General features: G+C 37.5%; 1 protein-coding gene across 1 annotated transcript; it reads left to right on the forward strand.

Moving 5' to 3' along the window:
• Positions 1-5,305: 5,305 nt before the first annotated feature.
• Positions 5,306-21,914, forward strand: LOC121242792 (cleft lip and palate transmembrane protein 1 homolog). The gene is made up of 12 exons (XM_041140736.1): positions 5,306-5,640; positions 6,310-6,456; positions 6,640-6,754; positions 6,885-6,979; positions 15,297-15,400; positions 16,962-16,999; positions 17,460-17,695; positions 18,256-18,349; positions 18,447-18,637; positions 19,088-19,307; positions 20,798-20,965; positions 21,578-21,914. The coding sequence occupies exons 1-12, from the start codon at positions 5,434-5,436 to the stop codon at positions 21,727-21,729; spliced, it is 1,767 nt and encodes a 588-aa protein (XP_040996670.1). The 5' UTR covers positions 5,306-5,433; the 3' UTR covers positions 21,730-21,914.
• Positions 21,915-22,220: the final 306 nt, after the last annotated feature.

Raw genomic sequence — 22,220 nt, forward strand, 5'->3', positions numbered from 1 at the left:
AAATTAGAGTTAAGCCATCAGATGTGTTTACAAATTTTAAAGCCTCATGAATGAGTTATTCCATTTATACTTACGCAAATTTATATTAGTATTCTTTGACGACATTTTGGTGTACAACAAAACAGAGGGTGAACATGTGCAACATTTGCAACTGACTTTGGAAATTTTAAGAAAGAACCAGCTCTATGCTAAACAGTCCAAGTGCCACTTCAAGTGTAGAGAGATCTCATACATGGGCCACTTAATCTCAGGAAAAGGGGTCAGGGCAGATGCTGAGAAATTGAGGGCAATGGAAGGCTGGCCTCTACCTAAAACTATCAAGGCATTGCAGGGTTTCCTTGGGTTAACTGGGTATTACCGCATGTTTATCAAAGGCCATGGGGGTATTGCAGGGCCCCTAACTAGAATGCTAAAGAATAATCAATTTCAGTGGAGTGAAGAAGCCAAACTGGCCTTCCACAAATTGAAGGAGGCTGTTACCCAGCCCCCTGTGTTAGTTCTTCTAGATTTCACTCAACCATTTACCATAGAGTGTCATGCATCTAGTATTGTTATTAGGGCTGTTCTAATGCAGATGGGAAGACCCATAGCTTTCCACAAGCAGGCACTGAAGGGCAAAGCCTTATTATTATCCACTTACGAAAAGGAGCTATTTGTGCTGGTTTTAGCAGTGTAAAAGTGGAGGCCATACTTGCTGGTAGGGGTGAAAATCGACCCTATTGGTGTGGTTTCGATTTGAACCGAAACCGCACCGATGTGTTTTTCAGGGGGAGATACCAACTGATACCGCTGATGAAGGGAGATAAAACTAATTACCATCGGTTCATCAGTTACCATCACCCTATCTGTGTTCCCGTCGGTTCATCAATTACAAGTCTTGCCAGAAAACGCATTACAAAATACCAACCCAGAAAACTCAAATCTCATCAACAAAAAACTAGAAAAATTAAAAGAACCCATCAATAAATCTCACAACAAATATCACAAGATTCGCAACAAAATCACTAGAAAAATTAAAATAACCCCATCAACAAACCTTAAATGAATCAGCGATGGGAGAACTTGAAATGGCGCAAATGGATGAAGTGATGCAAATGGATGGAGGGAGAGAGGGACGATAATGGAAGAAGAACCCCATCAACGAATCTTAAATAGATCGATGGCATCGAAGAGAGAGGGAGATGAGAGAATCTGAGAAAGAAAGAGAGACAACGATGCAGAGGAAGTGAGAGGAAGGGGGGCTCGGGGGTTAGGGCTTCCAAAACGGCGTTGTTTGATGTATTAAACCAAACAGTGTCGTTTCATATATTTTTTTTTTCAAAACAGTGGGTATCAAATGATGTTGTTTAAATCACTTAAATGAAACAACATCGTTTTGTATCAGAAATATATATATATATATATATTATATCTGTCGATTCAGCAGTTTGAACTTGGTTCAAACCGGAATTGAACCGGCCGACGTCGGTTCTAGCTATTTTTTGTCACTGGCCTACCAGTTCTTCACCAATTTCAGCCTATTCCGGACTCTGGCAACCCGTCTGCGTTGGCGACAGTTGGTCTGACCTGTTCCTGTACAGCCCTACTTGCTGGGTAGGGCGTTTGTGGTCAAGACTGATCAACATAGTTTGAAATATTTGTTGAATCAGAAGATAGGTACCCCCATGCAACAATAGTGGGTTACCAAACTTTTGGGCTATGATTTTTTGGTAAAGTATAAAAAAGGGTTTGAGAACAGGGCGGTTGATGCCCTCTCAAGAAATGAGGCAATGGAGGTCTCACTGATACTGGTGACGTTTCTTTCTATTGGGTGGGTGGAGGATCTGAAGGCTCTCTATGCTCAAGATGACCACATGAAGGACTTGGTGCAACAATTTCAAGAGCAAAAACTTGGCCAAGATTACAATATGAAGGATGAGCTATTGTTGTACAAACAAAGACTTTACATTCCACATATCAAGGAGTTCAGAAAGAAGTTGCTTGAATTAACCCATAGAAGCCCTTGGAGTGGTTACTCAGGATATAACAAGTCAATCCAGAGAACTAGAAGAGATTTCTACTAGAGAGGCTAAAGAAGGATGCCAAGACCTTCATTAATGAGTGTGAGGTACGTTAAAGAATGAAAGTGGTGAATTCTCATCCCAATGGCCTTCTCCAACCCCTGTCTATACCCTCTAAGCCATGGATCCATATCTATATGGATTTTATTGACGGTCTTCCACCCTCTAAGAGTTTTAACTGTCTATAGGTGGTGGTTGACAGGTACATGAAATATAGCCACTTTACCCCTTGAAACACCCATACACATCCAAAAGTGTGGTTGACCTCTTCCTAAAAAACATCCTCAAACTTCATGGCCTACCCTAGTCTATAGTCTCAGATCGTGACAGAACAGAACATTCACCAGCCATTTCTGGCAGGAGTTGTTCTCTCTACAAGGGTGCAACTATCAATGAGCTCAGCCTACCATCCCCAATCGGATGGTCAACCGAGGTGGTTAACAAGACCTTAGAAGGGTACTTGAGGTGCTTTTCAAGTGAACATCTTACCGACTGGTCAAAGTGGGTGGTTTTAGCAGAATGGTGGTATAATACCACCCATCACACCTCTACAAAGATGACCCTATTCGAGGCTCTCTACAGCTACCCACCCTCGAGGCTTTTAGACTATATCCCCAGCACCACTAAATGGGAGGAAGTGGACCAAACACTCAAAGCAAGATATCAGATCTCGGATCTGTTACGCAAAAACTTACACAGAGCCCAAAATCAAATGAAAAAGTATGCAGACACCAAAAGAAAGGAAATGGAGTTTGATAAAGGTGAGTGGGTATACATGCGCCTGCAGCCTTACAGGCAAACCTCCGTGCGCCAACGACGGGACTTGAAGTTGGGCCCTAGGTACTATGGACCATTCCAGATCGTGGCCATGGTTGGAAGTGTTGCCTACACTTTGGATCTGCCCCATTCTGCCAGCATCCACCCCACGGTGCACGTCTCTCAGTTGAAACAAAACTTGGGTTCTCAGTTCACAGCCATCCTAAACCTTCCGCCTATGGATGAGCAAGGTATTTTGTGCCCAGAACTAGAAGAAATTATTGGTAGAAGAATGGTCAAGGCAGGGAATCGTGCAAAAATCAAACTTTTCATTTGTTGGTAAGGTTGCAGCTCAGATGAGGCTACATGGGAAGGGTACGCATACCTCAAAGACAACTTCCCACATCTTGTGGGCAAGGTGTTTTGATGGGAGAGGGAATGTAACAAGTTGATGGGTGCCTTAGGGTTAGGAGGCAAGGATGACGACGGTACAAGACTCAGGAACGGAAAGACAAAAATGAAGGGGATTGAAGTGTAACCTAGAAGTTGAAGGCTGGCTTTAGTCGTGGGCATTGTTGGGCTGGGCTTGCCATGGCCCAGTGGGTATCTTGTCAAGAACAATTCTATGTTTAATAAAGTCAATCGGGCCTTAGTCCATTTAGTCCAGTTATTGTTGGGTCGAGCCTCAGTGCGTTTAGCCAAATTTCAAACGTAGTCTTTATGTTTAATTGAGTCTGTAGCAAGTCTTTACAATTGTATTCACTATAGTGAATCGCACAGGAGTCAAAGTAGTTACTGTCAGATGGAATATAAGTCGTGAAACGTATAATGGGAATGGAATATCATAATCAAACAATATTTTTCTTCTATCTCATATTTCTCTCGTTTCTTTCTAGAGGACCACTTCCCTCGAAGTGAATATTGCATTTGTAGAATTCCAGGAAATAGCATAGGTGTGTTACATATTCTTCCTCCCCTCATCATAAACATCAAACGTCCCATGACACATATCCATCTCGTAGTACCCATACAAGTTACCTTATCATAAGCACCCTTAGCCTTAATGCCTGTTCAACAAACTTATATAATTATCGACAAGTTCAACCAATTTGGTGTGAAAGAGAGAGAGAGAGGCGTACCGAGAGAAAGAGAGTTGTACTTTTCGGTACATGGTAGGAGGAACAGATGCCGTGGTGGTAACGAGGTAACTGGGCGCACTAAGCAGCGTCGTGGTAGGCACCGATATGAGACCCATATAGCTTCAGTGGCAAAAACGACGACAAAAGGTGTCGGGTAGCGGCTGGGTGGCTCGATATTGACGTCCAAGCGTGGAGAGTGGCCGAGTTGAGCTCACTTTCGGTGGTTTTTGTCAGTGCAGATGAGATGGCCATGAGAAATAGACCTTGAGAGAGAAAGAGGCGTAAGTGCGGTCTTGAGAGATGGTCTTCGTCGGTGCAGTCTTAAGAGACGGCGTGATATAATAACAGTCATGGTTCAATCCCATCTAACCAACCTAATCAATGTCACAACACAGACTTCCATGAATTTCAAGGCCTAATAAAATCAATTGAAAGTTAAAATTATATGCATGAGTGATATAATAACAAATTGTTAGAAAGAGATATACAAAATGGGTTTGAACTTGAAGCAGAGAAAGGAGGAAGGACTGAGGCAACTAGATCGACAAAATTAGTAAAATTCTTGATATAAGTTCCACTCTTATATATCACTTAAAAACATATGATTCTATTATTTTATTCTCATGAAATATGAGAATAAAAAAATAAAATCACATATTTTTAAATGGTGTACAGAGTGTGGAGCTTCTGTATAATATGATTCACAAAATTAACATGAACACATTGCGAATCTTTTATAGATATAATATTTATAGATGATCAGTCGATATAACATTTGTAGTGGTTGGTTACCCTACAATTATCTTGCAAAGGACTACAAATTAATAGAGCAACTCTTCAACTGTTTGAGAAATATATTTATTATGGAATTATATTTTTATGAAAAATTATTTTTATCAGTCATTATTCACCACTTCACTCCTCATACTTTATGAAAAACACTCTTACATCTTATGAAAAATACATCTACACCTTATGAAAAAACTATAGATGTAGAGCTTGAGAGTAAATAGTAACTGATATATAACGTTTCTCTATTTTTATTCACAAATAAATAAAATAGTTCACCAACTATTTTAATTTTATCTATATTATAAATTTATCTTTAAATTTCGACACACCAAGTTTGAGTTTTTTAGTGTCTAATATACATATATCAATATATATTTAAAAGAATCTGAGCATGTATCTTATTAATAACATAATATCATCTTATATTTTTATATTTGAAAATTATATTTTTATTTTATAAAAAATAATAAATATAATTCGAGCGTCCGAAACAGGCTTGTTTGTTATCGGCTCTAGTTGCATGTAAAGCCGAAACTGACTTGGCGAGATTTCCAAAACTCCATCTTAAGCCAACTCATTACAAATATCTTTTCCTATTCGATTCCATCAGTCCCTCTCGGGTTTGTGCGAAAAGAGTTGAAGGGAAAGTTGGGAGCGTAGCAGGGTAGAGAATCAGAGAGAAAGAGATGGCGCCGCCCCCGGGGACGGAGGGGCAAGTTCAAGTGCAGCAAGGTAGACAGCAACAGCAACAACAGGGTGGGTTCTCTCAAATGATTACGGGTGTCATAAGGATGGCTGTCTTTTGGTACTTCGCTTCCAAATTCTTCTCTCCCAAAACCCCATCCGAGCCTTCCCAACTCATCTCCAATCTCTTTCACAAGGCCGAGCCCCTGGTAATACCCTACTCGAGCCTTTAATCTCTCTCTCTCTCTCTCTAGACGTATTCTTTCTTCTACTTACTCTGCGATCCCTATCTACGATTTTATTTGTTAAAAATTTTATTTATTTGTCGTAAAAATTCATTCATGGTAGTGATCATCTAATAAAATCAAAGTTCTAGTTGTTATGATTTTGGCGCTGCTTTGGCGGATTATTAAGGTATTTTTTGCGGCTAGGTTGTGTGGCGATTTGGAAATTATTATTTTTTTTTGTTTCTTTTACGTGTTTGAGTTTTGATAATTGCATCATTATATACCTGATAAGAGTAGATAAACTACAGTATCGACCGAAAATAAGTAAATGGAATTTAATTTGATATGCCAACATGGTAGACTCCTTAAAACCCTACACATTCATTACCATCTTTAGATTTTGCCACTTACGTATAACGCGGTTGCCCGAATTTATTTTTTGGCTGTTAGTGCTTTACACTGTTTTTCATCGTGTGTATAGACCAAATATTTCCCGTTCATGTATTCTATCTTCTTGTTTATGTCGTGGACCTCACCAAAGCAGGGCCTTTCGAACCCAACCATGGGGAGTAAATCGGGATGCACGATCCCATTTTTGTATTCTTCTCCTTCCCGTACTTATATTTTATTTCTTGTTTCTTGTTTGATTAGGATATGTGGTTATATGTCTCTGAACATGAGAAGTTCAATGACTTCGGCAACGAACAGGCACTTATTTGGCATGAAAGAAATATTCCGTTTGCAGTTTGGGGACTGGAGAGTACCAGGTCTCTTTCTTTGAAGTATTATCCATCTGAGGTATCACTTGCAGTAGGATGCACTAGATTTATCAGCATTGTCTCTTCTTTGTATGTGTACTTTATTAAAGATATTGGGCAATGTGTAATCATTTCCTTGTCCTTGTTGCTTCTGATAAGTTATTTTCTTCTGAGCCATGCTTTTGATAAGTTAATATCCTAGAAGTTGATTTCTTTTTTCCAGGCTTTGAAGCACAATGGGAGTCTATATGCTCATGTTTTCTTTGCACGCTCTGGTTACCCACCAGACCCAAATGATCCAGAGTACCTACCTCTGGCTGCTTTCGGAAGGACACACCGTGAGAATCTCCCTGGGCATTTTCTATATATCCATTTCTCTTTTTATTCTTTTAGTTCTTTCTTTTGTATCAATAATTAAGTGATGACTCAGATCAGCAGTAAAGAGAGCTTCCATTTAATTGATTTCAGCTGTTGTAACATACTTGCCCAAGTCAAGAGCAGATAAAAGGAAGAGCTTATTGGGAAACTCCAAAGGTTCTGATGAGGTTGAAACAGTGACTGAGGTTTGTCCTTTACTATTAAAGCGGTTGTAAACTTATGTGATGCACAAGAATAACTAAATTTATCAAATAAAAAAATTCTGTATGTAGCTAAGTTACCATACCTTCAAGGATCATACTGTGAATATAACAATTGAAAGAGTGTCAATGTTAGCATTTTGATCGCCAAAATTTTGTTTCTACGTGGGATCAACTACTATTTACGTATGTATATCAATGTAAAAGGACATAAGTTGAGAAAACAAAAAAGCATGTGTTAGGAAATTTTATTTTGATTAAGAATTATAAATTAATTTGTAATTAAATCTATTGTTTTGAATTTAATAATTTTATTACACGATTTCCTGGTTTCTTTTTCTAGTTCGTAATTTGTAACTAGGTGTACTCTTTTGTATACTTCTTGGGTACTTGGATTATGCCTATTTCCTTGATTCAATAAAATTTCATTTCTTACTTATCAAAATAATAATAATAATAATTTATTTTAAATAAAAGCACTAATTTAATTGGATATAATATTTTTATTTCAGAATTTCAACTTAATGATATATATTATTTGTTTTTCATTTCATGATAACAATTAACACGAATAGGGATTGAATGATTACATTTTTTAAACACTATTAGTCATTTAATAATAAAATAGTGGGGTAGTTGATGATATATGAGCGAAGTTTCATAGTTTGAAAATTATGAAAAATGATTTAGAGATACATTCATCCATAACTTTAGGATGACATGTTGCAAGCAAGCTTTGATTCTCTATGCTTGAACTTGCTTCTAGGCTGAAAGTGAATTTAGTTAAGTCATAGCTAGTTCCTGTGGAATTTTACCCATGAAATACCTTGGCCTCCTCTTGGGTGCCTATTTCAAGGTTATCTATTTGGGATGGTATGATCGAGAAGTTTAGTGCTAATTGAATGGTTGGAAGATGATGTATTTGTCCAAAGGTGGTAGGATTATCCTGCTAAAGAGCACCCTCTCTAATTTGTCTACATATTTCTTCTCTTTGTCTCCCATCCCTATTGGTGTGGCCAATTGAATAGAGAAGTTAAATCAATCGTTTTATGGAGTTGGCCAGGTGGAGTTAAAGTTTCACCTAGTAAATTGGGGCTAAGGTTTGCTCTCCAATTTAGATGGCGGTTTAAGAGTTTGAAAATTGCTTCTATTCAATCGTGCCTTTCTAGGGAAATGGCAATAGCAATATCAAAATGAGATATAGGCCTTGCGACCTTGTGGAAATTCATGGTGGATTCAATATTTACGTGTGCTTGGGATGGATGAAGTTCTAATGAGGAACATGGGCCATATGGGGTGTGTGGTTATGGAAGAGTATTAGGAGAGGATGTGGGTGTTTTCTAGTCAGACTAGAATTGAGGTGGGTGATGGCTCTAGGTCTCGATTCTGACATGATTTATGTGTGGCAACAGAGCCAGAGAACCCTCAAGGAAGCTTCTTCCTAGATGTATAGTCACCTATGCAAAAAGCTTCGATGGCTAATCTATTGAAGTTCTCTAGTGGCTCCTTGCAAGATTGGGAAGTTGATGTCTTTACAAAGTTCTTCAACCTCTTGTATTTTAAGGGGTTGTTTGGAAATAATTTTCATCTCATCCTATCTTATCTCATCTCATCTCACTTCCTCCCCAAACATCACTCAAAAGCAAACACTATCAAACTAATCATTACAACTTTTCCAAACTTTAAAAAAAAAAAAAATCGACCTTTTCTAATTCCAAAATAAAAATAATATTAAATAATTATATTCTAACAATATTTTAACTTTATAAATTTTTTATTCAACTTTTCTCTCCTTTCCCAAAACCCAATAAATACTTAACTCAAACTATCTCATTACTATTCACAAATCATCTTATTACTATTTATAAAATTCTCATCTCATCTCATTTCCCAAGCATCCCCAAATAGATTACCTATTGGAGGTTTGGATAAGATGCCTTGGGTCCTTACTAAGAAAGGGAATCTCACTGTCCGATCTTTCTATAAGGCATTTGCACCTCAGGATAGATACCCATTCCCTTGGAGGAATATTTGGCCGACTAAGGGTACGTTTGGATCCCAAATCCATCTCAATTCATCTTATCTAATCATTACAACTTTCTCAAATTCCTACACAAAATAGAATAAACAATTCAACTTTTTCAAATCCTAAAATAATAATAATATTAAAAAATAATATTCTAATAATATTTTATTCAATTTTTAACTTTCAACTCAATTCAACTCAGTTCAACATCCAAACGCAGCCTAAGGGGATGCTTGGGGAATGAGATGAGATGAGATGAGAAATTTGTGAATAGTAGTGAGATGGTTTGTGAATAGTAGTAAAATAGTTTTTATGGGGTTTTGGGAAAGGAAAGAGAAAAAGTTGAATTAAAATATTATAAAGTTAAAATATTGGTATAATATAATTTTTTAATATAATTTTTTTTATAATTAATAAGAAACTTTTTTATCAAGAATAGGCAAAGACCAAGTATACAGGACATATACAAAGGAAATACCTACTTCTCTCTTGAAAATAGAAGAAAAGCTAATTCAAATCCATAAAATTAACATCATTCAGGATCTTGTTTTAGCCCACAAACACAAAGTACTAAAGAAGAAATCCCTAAGTTCTCCCATCGAACGTTCTGTCTTTGAAACATCTGCCATTCCTTTCCTGCTAAAGACACCACATCAAGCATGAAGGAATCATCTTCCACATGACAGCTCCACGTTTTGTTCCTTCAAAACCATATCAACCTACAAGTAGATCCACCACATCCTTAGGCAAGTTGAATTGCCTTTTGTGTTTTGTTGGAAAGTTTGGAAAAGTTGTAATGATTAGGTAATGATTAGAAGGCTAACTTGTTCCATCAATTATGATGTGAAGGAAGGGAGTGACGGAAGGGATAGATCGAAAGGGAGGGGCAATCTATGTTTATATGAAGCCTAAGATTATATCTTGGAATGTGTGGGGGCTCAATGATAGCAATAAACGCTTTCGTATCAAATCATTATTGCGGATGTGGAAGGGTGATGTGGTGTGTTTTCAAGAAACAAAGTTGTGATTCATTGATAGAAAAATTGTGTGGAGTTTATAGGGGTGCTCGTATGTGGGTTGGTCTTATTTGGCCTCTTTGGGAGCCTCAACCGGAGTATTATTAATGTGGGATAAAAGAGTGGTTGAGGCGATTAGGGAGTGTATTGAAGATTTCTCGGTAGCGACTTTATTCAAAAACGTTGTTGACAGATGGGAATGGGCATTTGTAGGCACCTATGGTCCTAATGTGGACATGTATAAAAGAAGGTTGTGGGAGGAGTTGGCGGGCCTATACTCCTTATGGGATGTACTGTGGTGCTGGGGGGGGGGGGGTGATTTTAACATTACTCGCTTTCCTAGCGAGTGATCAGGGCATTATCGGAATATTGTGGCCATGGAGGAGTTCTCCGAGTTCATTTTTTATCTAGACCTCATGGATCTCCCCCTGGTAGGGGGCGAGTACACTTGGTCAAACGGTCGGGTTTGGTCGAAATTGGATAGATTTATTGTCTCTCCTTCGTGGGAAGCCCACTATCTAGAGGTAAGTCAGAAACAGGTAGCTCGAGTCAGCTCAGATCATTTTTCTATTCTACTAGATTGTGGGAGCATTCATAGGAGTCATCGGTACTTCAAGTTTGAAAACATGTGGCTAACAGCGGACGAGTTTGTAGAGATGGTATGTGCTTGGTGGTCCTCGTATCAGTTTACTGGCACTCCAAGTTTTATTCTTGCAAGTAAGCTGAAGGCTCTGAAACAAGACCTGAAGAAATGGAACTTGGAAGTTTTTGGCCACATTGACAATCAGAAGTCTACATTGTTGGAGGAATTGCAGGAGTTAGAGGAAAAGAAATTATTGGGAGATACCTTGGAGGAGGTGATATTGAGGAAGGGCACGGTTATGACAAATTGGGAGAGGGTTTTGTTGTCGGAGGAGATTTCATGGCATCAAAAATCCAGGGCCCTTTGGTTGAAAGGTGATAAGTGTATGGAGTTCTTTCACAAAGTGGCTAATTCATATCGGCGCAACAGCGCTATTGAGTCGCTACATTCAGGTCCTTAGGTGCTATCTTCTCCTCCCGAGCTAGAAAACCATATTGTGAATTATTATGAGACCCTTCTCACATAATCGGCTTGTTGGAGGCCGAAGCTTGATGCCTTGTCCTTTTAGGCAATTGACTCTCAAGAGTGTGAGTGTTTTGGAGAGACTTTTTGTTGAAGAAGAGATCTACAAGGTCATCTCTGGTATGGCCAAGGATAAAGCGACGAGTCTGGATGGTTTTTCAATGGGTTTCTTTCAAACTTGTTGGGACATCATGAAAGGTGATGTTATGCAGGTCTTTAGTGAATCACTCTTTTCAAAAGTTTGAAAAATCCCTTAATGCAACGTTCATTGCTCTCATTCCCAAGAAACACGGGGCTCCGAGTAGAGGATTTTCGCCCTATAAGTCTGGTTAGTGGCATATACAAGATTATTTCAAAGGTTCTTGCCAACTGGTTAAATTCTGTGTTGGATTATATTATTTCCAAACCTCAAAACGCATTTATTCGTGGGAGACAAATTCTTGACTCGGTGCTCATTGCAAATGAGTGCTTGGACCATAGACTGCGGGAGGGAGGTTCAGGTATTCTTTGCAAGCTTGACATGGAGAAGGCCTATGATCATGTGAACTGAGAATTCTTCTTATACTAGCTTGAGAGGTATGGCTTTGGGAATAGGTGGATTTCTTGGATGCGTCATTGTATTTCAATCGCTTGGTTCTCAGTTCTAGTTAACGGACATCTGCTGGTTTTTTTGATAGTTCCCAGGGTATGCGGCAAGGAGATCCTCTATCTCCTCTTTTATTCGTTGTAGTTATGGAGGTTCTAAGCCGGTTGGTGCAGGCCGCTGTTGGTGGAGGTTTCTTATTTGGTTTCCAAGTGGGCAATGGCTTTGGTGGCCCTATTATCATCTCACACCTTTTTGTAGATGATACTTTAGTCTTTTGTGAAGCGGATAATAGCCAGATCCAAACTCTACGTGCACTGTTGCTTTGTTTTGAAGCAGTGTCGAGGCTTAAGGTAAATCTTGGTAAGTCCGAGATGGTTCCGGTGGGTGCAGTCTCAAATATCCTCAGTTTAGCAAGCCTCTTGGATTGTAAGGTGTTCTCTTTGCCAATGAAATATCTGGGCCTTCCATTGGGAGCAGCTTTCAATGCTAGAGCTATATGGGATGGGGTGGTTGAGAAGATAAAGAAAAGGTTGGCTGGTTGAACATGGGTGTATTTATCGAAAGGGGGTCGTCTCACCCTTATTAAGAGTACCCTTACTAACCTTTCCACATTTTTTTTTTAATCTCTGTTAACTATGCCTGTAGGGTGGTGAATATGATTGAGAAACTCTTTAGGGCATTCTTATGGGGGGCATGGGGGAGGAGAAGAAATTCCACTGGTTAGATGGAAGACAATATGTGCCCTAGTTGTGTATGGGGGGTTGAGAGTGTGTAACTTGAGAACTTTTAATAAAGCTTTATTGGGGAAATGGCGATGGAGATATCACTCGGAGGGGGGATCATTGTGGAAGGAAATTATCGACGCTAGATATGGAGCTACTTGCGGTGGTTGGTACTCCAACGAAGTGAGAGGGGGGTATGGTGTGGGTTTATGGAAGTTTATAAGGAGGGGTGGCCATGCTTTGAAAAACATATTCTCCTTATAGCCGGATAGGGCAATCAAATTAATTTTTGGCAGGACGTGTGGTGTGGAGGCCAAGCATTGGAAAGGGCTTTTTCGGCTCTCCATCGTATTTCAATTAATAGGGAGGCTTCAGTGGCGGATATGCGGCTATTTTCTCATGGTTCTCATCAGTGGAATATTCTTTTTAATAGGGATTTTCGTGATTGGGAATTATCTATTGTATCTGACTTTTTCAGCCTACTATACTCCATGGGGACTCCTATGGCACAACGTGATAGATTGAAGTGGAGGTCTAATAATCACAAGAAATGTATAGTTAAGGCATATTATAACATTTTGTCAACACAGGATCATACTCCGTTCCCCTGGAAGAATATTTGGAGGTCTCGTATGCCTTCTAAACTAGCCTTTTTTGTATGGAGTGCTGCTTTTGGGAAGATTTTAACCATGGACAATCTGAGGAAGAGGGATGTGTAGTGATGAATTGGTGTTATATGTGTAAAAAGAATAGAGAATCTGTAGATCATCTCTTACTGCATTGTGAGGTAATAAGGGTGTTGTGGGATGAGATCTTTCAAAGGGTTGATGTTGTTTGGGTTATGCCTTTGAGGGTGGTGGATTTGTTGGGTTGTTGGAGAAAGATGCAAGGCTGTCATCAAGTGGCATGTGGAAGATGATCCCGTTGTGCATCATGTGGTGTATTTGAACAGAAAGGAATGCACATTGCTTTGAAGATAAGGAACACACAATGGAGGAGCTGAAGAATTTTTTTCCACACTTTTAATGCTCTGGTTTTTCGCAATTGTACTAAATGGGGACAATGTTCAAGTGGCAGTAGTGTGGAAGATGATCCCGTTGTGCTTCATGTGGTGTATTTGAATAGAAAGGAATGTACATTGCTTTGAAGATAAGGAACACACAATGGAGGGGCTAAAGAATTTTTTTCCACACTTTTAATGCTCTGGTTTTCCGCAATTGTACTAAATGGGGACAATGTTCATGATTTATTGTCTTTAATTTATTGCTCTTAGAATGTATTTAGGTGTTCTTCTATATACTTCCTGTGTACACAAGCTGTGCCTATTTCATTCATATCAATAATATTTATCTCTTACTTATAAAGAAAAAAAAATAATGATTAGATGAAAAAATTGAAGATTTGAAATTGAAAAGTATTTGTATTTGAGTGATGTTTGGGAAAGAAATAAGATGAGATGAAACCATCCCATCTTCCAAACAACCCCTAAGGCCCCTATTAGAGCAACGTTTTTTGTTTGGATAGGATCTTTAGGGAAAATTCACACTATGGACATCCTAAGAAAAAGTCACATAATTGTGGCAGCTTCATGCTGCATTTGCAAAAGAGTGTAGAATCGTAGACCACCATTTCCTCCATTATGAGATTGGTAGTACATTATGGAATGACGTTTTCAGTCGATTCGGGTTGGCTTGGGGTATGCCTTGGAGGATAGTAGACCTCTTAGCCAAGTGGAGGGGTTATATGGCAACCCACAAGTTGCAGCATGTGAAAGATGGTCTCTTTGTATACTGTGGCGTATTTGGAGATGAAGGAATGATAGACAGTTTGAGGATCACGAGTGGACGTTGGAGGAGTTTAAAACTTTCTTTTTTATTACTTTGTTCTTTTGGGTGGATTCTATAGATTGTAATGGGTTTTACTTCCGTGATTTTCTCATCTCTTTTCCTATTCTAACTATGCTTTCCTCTTATATGCTAACCCATGTATTTGTACTATGCCTTTTGTGTTTTTAATAAAATCTTTGATTATCTATATCGACGATAGCATTTCTAGAGATGGGTCACATATGCTTGCTTTTTCAATTGGATAGCTATGAGGATTGGCTTCCATATATTATGTAGGAAGTCTATAAAATCATTTATTATATCTGATTTTGGTATGGGGTAGTCACCTGAGTGCTATAATTTTTTTCAAGTTCTGTATATGTCAGATGTTCCCTTGGTCACCAATGTCTGATTTTGGTCAGAGGGACATGCAAAGGCTTAGAATGTATTAGTAATTATATAACCAAATCCACTGTATGAGTGCTAGGCCCCTTTAGATGCCTGTATGCAATCTTAGGATATAGAGTGGGAAGCTTACAGTAGTTATATAATTTCAATACAAGCTATTCCATGAGTGGGGGAAATCTGGAATATTTTTGTGTTCTCTCTTTTACAGTGGTTTTCTGCTTTTGTACTGAAGGGTGGGAGTGTCCATGAGTTTTTATCTTCTTTTCAGCTCACTAGAATGTAATTAGGTGTCTCACTTTGTATACTTCCTGTGTACTTGGGCATTGCCTAGTTTCATTCTATTCAATAAAGCTATCTATTTACTTATCAAAAAAAAAAAAAAAAATACAAGCTATTCCACCCAGCATCAACTCTGATTGCAAATACATGGTGTCTTACGTGTAATGCAGTATATCTGTATATGTCAACGTTGACTGAAATAGAAGTCTCTCAAATGGTATTATATATGTTTAACAGAATTTATTTTCTACAATCATGATAGCTCATCATGATTTCCATTCTGTACTTCTCCATTTGGTGTTCATATCCTAATGAAGATTTGCGTGGGCTTCAGGTGGTTGATGGTACTGAAGGTGATTCTATAGATGATAAACCTGTGGAATGGGTTTCATATTGGAAGCCAAACATTACAATCAATTTAGTCGACGATTTTACAAGGTATGTGTTAATGAGTCTCTAATTCGGTGTTTATCGTTTACACTCCCTATGTACATCAATAACACTCGATTTTCAATAACTTCACTTATTTAAAAAAAAGAGGTATACCAATAGAAAAAATTATAAGAGGTATGTTTAATGAGTGTTAGTTCTTTGCAAGGTTTGGTTTGTGGTAGGAAGTTTGTTGAGTTTATACCACTTTCTTTTTTCTATTTTTTTTTTATTGGCACCGGGTGTCCAGGAACAACGTCTCTACTAATCCCGGGGGTGCACAAGCCCTCGACAAGGAGTTTCCAGCAAGTGCACCTCGGGTAATTCAATAAGAAAATCCCCTAGTTCGATGGCCCCTAGAGATTGTTTGCACCTAGGGGATTTGAACCTTAGACCTTGGGGAGCATACCCCCAAGCCCAAGGCCTTTACCATTTGCGCCAACCCCTAGGGGTTATACCACATTATTGATTCCACTGCATTTTAACTTGGAGTCTTGGTTATGCTCATTTCTGTAATTTTTTATTCTTTCCTTGTGTATATATTAATTTCTCCTTATAGTTTGCATTTTTCATCGAAACCCCCTTTAAGACTGATTTTATTTAGTATCAGATGATGGTTTTGGAACTATAATCACTAGTTTTCATAGAAAAGGAAAAATGATGATCTTTTGAGCAAAGTATTTCTGGAGTATGGTTGTGAAGTCTTGTTAAATAAAGCCATATATTTATGTCATGGTTTCTTTGGAATGCCCCCTTTAATATTACTTTCCCCTTATCAAAAAAATTTATATCATGGTTTCTTGTAAACAAAGCCAAGAAATAATTTAATTCGTTTCTTGTAATCATTTCTATGTATATTTCACTCCTTATGTTATTGAAAATCATGGATACCACTAACATTGATGAATTGAAGTGACAGGATGTAGTCAGCACGTAATTATCAAAAAAAAAAAAAAGGATGTAGTCAGCACGTTAGATATAAGAATTTAATATGTAATTCCTCGGATGTATAGGAAGGTGGTGAGTGGGATCCCTCATTGATTGGGAAGGAGAAAGTTCAAGCCTTTTATACTGATTCCAATGGGCTCTCCAATTATAATCTTGACTAGTTTTTTAGAGTATGGGCCCAAATGTGGCTTGGGCCTTTCTTGAGTTGTTACATAATTGCTTGGAATCAGATGTTAAAACATATTCACTGCCTTAAAATGCTATTTCCACAATTTAAATTCTAACCCTAGATCTTGATAATAATTTCATTTCTTCTTATGATAAGTTAATGACAATAATTTCATTACAGTCAATGTCTTATGATGCGAGTGTATCTTTTGGTCCTGCCTTTTGATTTCTAGATTTTTATCTAAAAATGTTTCTTGGCTGTAATGGTTGTGTATCCGTGAATTAGTTTAGCTCATTTTCTTTGAAGTGTATAACTAAATGTGCAACTGATTTAGAAATAGAAAAATCAAGCTTACACTTATTCCCTTTTTTCTCTCTTCAATTGTATGAGCCTCTTTGTCACTGAAATTGTTTATGCCTTCTCCCCAACCCCCTCTCTCTCTTTTGCCTGCAGATACCCCCATAATGCTGCACCTCCAAATGTTGCGCCTTGTATCCTTCAAGATCTTATTTTTGTCAATCTACCTTTAGTTTTGTTGTCACTCTCACTACTTTCTCAATTACATGGAAATTTCCCTGGAGCTTTTCCAGCTTAGTATGTTTCTGTTTATTCGGTGCTTTTACAATTATATTAAATGTGAGATTTCTGATTTTGTTCTGTGCTTTTACTATTCTAGTAAATGTGATTTTCATTTGCTGAAACAAATTAGAAAAGGGTTACATACACATGTAAAGGGGCCTATAAAAATTTTGATTTTGATACATATGTTGATTTGCACCGAGATTATTGATGCAACCAAATGTCTTTACTGATCTGGTGTGCTATAAATTTACTGGACCTGGAGCTACATGTTAAAGTAGATCCCGCATGGCCCTTTTGGACTGGGCTACATGTGCTAGGGAAGAATGATGTCATTACCACATCTTTGAGTTTCTTGACTTAGAGTTGCAGATTTGAATGTTGAGCCTAGTACAGGGGACTACTATCCTACCATCTTCTTCAATGAGTTTTGGTTACTCAAAGATAAGTTGATACCATTGAATGAGACTGTGACAGAATTGCCACTAAACCTGGAGGTGGGTCCCATAAGCATGACCAAGTGGCAAATATTCCTGCAGATTGACCAATCTTTCCAGATTCACCGTAGTTACGGAAGCATGCTTGAAGGCGAGGCTGATGAGTTGAAGGTATTGCTTAACTGTCACCCTAGCAAGTTTCTATGGCATGAGCCAATGATTAGTTTTGAAAATCTCCTTGGGTTTTGAACCGTTCCTTTGTTTCTGGATTTGTATTGAAATAAGCTCTGCAAGTTTTGCAATCTGAACTTCAAGTTACTTTTCTTCTTATTATTTGGAAAGTTGCCATTGGGTCTTACAAGTTACTCACCATGTGAACTGTTGCGTTTAAAGTAGAAAGAACATTTGGTTTTTTTATGGACATCTATGAGGACGAAGATACCATAATTACTAATAAAATTTCATAAAAAGTTATTCATGTCTGAACCTGATAATGTTTTATGTCATCAATTTATAAATGACTAGTGGTGCCGAGAGTTTGCACCATTCGTAGATACATATCATTTACTTTGCGCATAATAAGATGACATATAAATCTATAGTGAAATTTGGGTTGTAATCAAATGTTATGGAATCAAATATTTTATTGTATTTCTTCTAGCACCTATCATGCAACTTAAAATTTAGTTTCCTTGTTTCTCTAAATGTCAGTTATCTGATAATTTTCTCAGAGGGTGTTCTTGGAAGGAAATCCATACCTCCTGGCAATCACAATGGTTGTTTCCATGCTTCATTCAGTGTTTGACTTCTTGGCATTTAAGAATGGTATGGTAATTTCTGTATAATGCAGTTCTTAAATTTCGTCCCGTAGATGTTCTTGGGGATTAATATTACTAATTAATCTGATTGTTTCCCAATGCAGACATCCAATTTTGGAACAAAAATAAGTCTATGGAAGGACTGTCTGCAAAGTCTGTTATAGTGAGCTTTCTGTGTCAGCTCATTGTTTTCCTCTATCTACTTGATAATGATACCTCATGGATGATTCTGGCAAGTTCTGGAATTGGTTGCTGCATTGAGTTTTGGAAAATCGGAAAGGCCATGCACATAGAGGTATCATCTATGATTGGACGTTAGAATAATGTTTGTTTGTGCATGTACATCACTTTTTAGGTTGGCACAATTACACTGGCTGTTTGCATGCAAGAGAATCTGCTCAGAGATGTCATGCCTTACATATGTTTTGTGTTTATCACTTATCTGCAATTTGCTTATAGAATTCTTTTTCAATCATTTGCCGCATGCCGCATTCCTTGGGTTTCACTGTCTGTCTTCTTTTCATGTTTCTCTGTATATATATGGGGCATGTCAGGTATCCATCTACAAATGCATTTTGATTTTGGGCATGCTCTTCTAATTGGTGTCATTTTCTAATGCCCTGAAACCTACACTTTTTGACACTTGCTTATATTACATCTACTAGGGAGTTATTTATACTGCTCTGAATCTTTGGTTTACCCTGTTGTGATAGCAAATTTTGTAATTTGTGTATTTCATCCCCAGATTGATAGAAGTGGGAGAATACCCATGCTAAGGTTCCGGGATCGTGAGTCCTATGCAGGGAATAAGACAAAGGAATATGATGATATGGCAATGAAGTATTTGTCCTATGTACTGTTCCTCCTTGTTGCATGCTCATCTGTATACTCGCTCATGTATGAGCGCCACAAGAGCTGGTATTCTTGGATTCTATCTTCGCTGACAAGCTGTGTGTACATGTTTGGTAAGATTGTTCCTCCAAAACTTGTTATATTGGTAGTTCTATCTATCTCTTCTTCTTAACACGCTTGTCGAGTCATGGAGATTTTGTGCTATATTCTATGGAGTTGGAAAAAAAAACAGTTTTTCCTACTCAGGCGTTGGGGGTCATCTCTTCAAAATATCCTTTTTAAGGGCTTTATAGTTTTGGCTTTGTTTGGCAATAGAGATGAGATGAAAAACTTCTCACAATTTCCTTCCCAAATATCACTCAAACACAAAATACTTTTCAATTTTAAATCTTCAACTTTTTCATCTAATCATTACCTAATCATTATTCAAACACAAAACCCTATGCAACTTTTCCAAACTTCCGAACAAAATACAAAAAACAATATAGCTTTTTCAATTTTCCAAACAAAAATAATATTCAAGCATTTTTAACTTTATAAAATTTTTATTCAGATTTTTCTCTCTCATTTTCCAAAATCCAATAAAATATCTTAACTCAAACAATTTCACTATTATTCACAGAATTCTCACAATTTCTTATCTCATCTCCCCTTAGTTGTCTTTTGCTTATTCTGCCTCAAAAGATCTGTGATACCCTTACAACTATTTATGATGGATTTGTACCGACCCCCTGTGCTGTATGTCATAAAACTTATTTAGTGAATCTCATAAATCACAAGGCTCAGACCTGCGATGCCCCCACTAAGTCTCACATTGGGTGGGGAGCTATTTGATACAAGGGAATGAGTATGTTAAAAAGTGCATTGTGTTATAAGTCCCATAATGGTTCCTTACTGAACTATGATTTTTAAGAACTCTAAGGAGCTTCATACCAATAAAAAAGGAATTCTTTGGAGTTCCATTTGTAATAACCTAAGGAAAAGGCTCAAGCCACATCAAAGCTATTGTAATGTCCTGCTAAGGCCCACATTGAGTGAGATATATGGTGGAGTGAGTGATTTATAAGAATTCGAAGGAGATCTAATTGAAACATTGACTAGTCCTTTTGTAGTATAAGTTCATATCTAGCTTGAGTTTTCCTTGTGTTTCCACAGTTCTGTAATATGCTTGGGCTTTCACTGTGACCCTTTTGACCACCATCATCAATAGTAACTTATCAGACTGCTTCCTTTGTTTGCTTGTTTATCTTAGAGAGTTTTACTTATCAAACCTGTTATCTGCACACTTATTGATTCATTATGGTGATTCCCCTCCCTCCTCCCTCCTCTTTCTCTCTCTGATGGTAAATCATCCAAAGATTTTTCTGCCTGCTCAAACAAAATAATATGCGTCTTACAACAATATGACTTTAGATCATTGGCCAATTTTGCACTTAAAATATTGCCTGTGTTATAACCTTTTGACTTTATGATTTGGTAGAAGTGTGCTTACAAAAAAAAAATGATTTGGTAGAAGTGTGCTTACAAAAAAAAAAAAAAAAAAAATGATTTGGTAGAAGTGTGACAGGTTTGTTTCCCTTTGCACTTGAATTCGTTGTTGCAGGTTTCATAATGATGTGCCCTCAATTGTTCATAAATTACAAGCTGCAGTCTGTGGCTCATCTACCCTGGAGGCAGATGACATACAAATTCCTCAACACCATCATTGATGATCTCTTTGCCTTTGTCATAAAAATGCCAACACTGCATCGGCTGTCTGTCTTTCGTGATGGTAAGATATAATTTACATCACAATGCATATTAATTTAATCCCCTTTGTAACTTTTCTGGTACTCCCTTTTTTAACTGACATACGCCTGAATGAGGTTGACAATGGAAGTGTGATAATGCTAATTATGAAAATTTCATAAGAGGAAAAGAGGTAGAGGAAGTGCAATGATGCAACGGATGATACCAAAGTCAAATTAGATTGCTGATGGTTTTACAATGATCATGTAGTATATTCAAAGGAAAATTGATGCCACCATCTGAAAGCTGCATAAATTAGTGGTAGAATTACATTGAGAATACTTCTAAAAAAATAAAAAATACATTGAGAATGAAGTTCCTCTAGCAGTGCAGCAATCAAGCCTGTGTAATGTCCCCAACAGGCAAACAAGGATCTTCATACGTGTATGCTGAAATTTTTTTTTTTTTTTTTTTTTTTGTGGTTAAAATATTCCAGTCTTGTTTGTCGTGCGGGTGCCATTCATTGTCAATGCATCCTTTCAAGGGTATCATAATGAAACTCTGTTGATGTTGTGATTCTGCGTTGGATTGTGTCCTCTACACAGACTACACATATGTATACGTTCTGATTTTTTTCCATTTTTCTGCCTTGCAGATATTATATTTCTGATCTATGTGTACCAGAGGTGGATATATCCAGTGGACAAGAAACGTGTCAATGAATTCGGTTTTGGTGGCGATGATGATCAGGTCACTGATGGTGCAGAGGTGGCTGCCGCAAATGAAGATGAGAAGAAAACCAACTGAAACGGTTTTCAAACTTTCAATTGAAACCATATTACAGCGCATAACTGTAATATTTAGTTAGGATAATAGATTATCATCTTTTTGTTTGTTTGTTTTGTTTTACCGTTTTCATCAGAATGTTGTTTCAGAAAAAAAAAGGGTCTCTTCCGGATGGGTTTTTTGGGCCCAGGAGGGTGGTTTTGATATTTTCGTGTTTGTTCCTTCTTTTTTATTATTATTTACTCCATTAATTATGCAACGTTTTTTTTTGTAAACATGCGCCTTTGTACTATATCTTAACCATCCTTTTCAAACTGTTGTAACTCAATTATCACAGTTGATGTCATAAGCCTGTCCCATTTTGAAATTTGTTCCTTTAGAAACCAGACTTTTTAGAAAAGAATTTGTAGTCACTCTCTCTTGGATGAATTTTTTCTTGTGTAGCACGTACAGAGAAAGATAACCGTTATAAGGTTATATATATATATATATATATATATATATGCTTTGTG

This window comes from Juglans microcarpa x Juglans regia, chromosome 8D, assembly GCF_004785595.1.
Source record: "Juglans microcarpa x Juglans regia isolate MS1-56 chromosome 8D, Jm3101_v1.0, whole genome shotgun sequence".
NCBI classification, from domain to species: domain Eukaryota; kingdom Viridiplantae; phylum Streptophyta; class Magnoliopsida; order Fagales; family Juglandaceae; genus Juglans; species Juglans microcarpa x Juglans regia.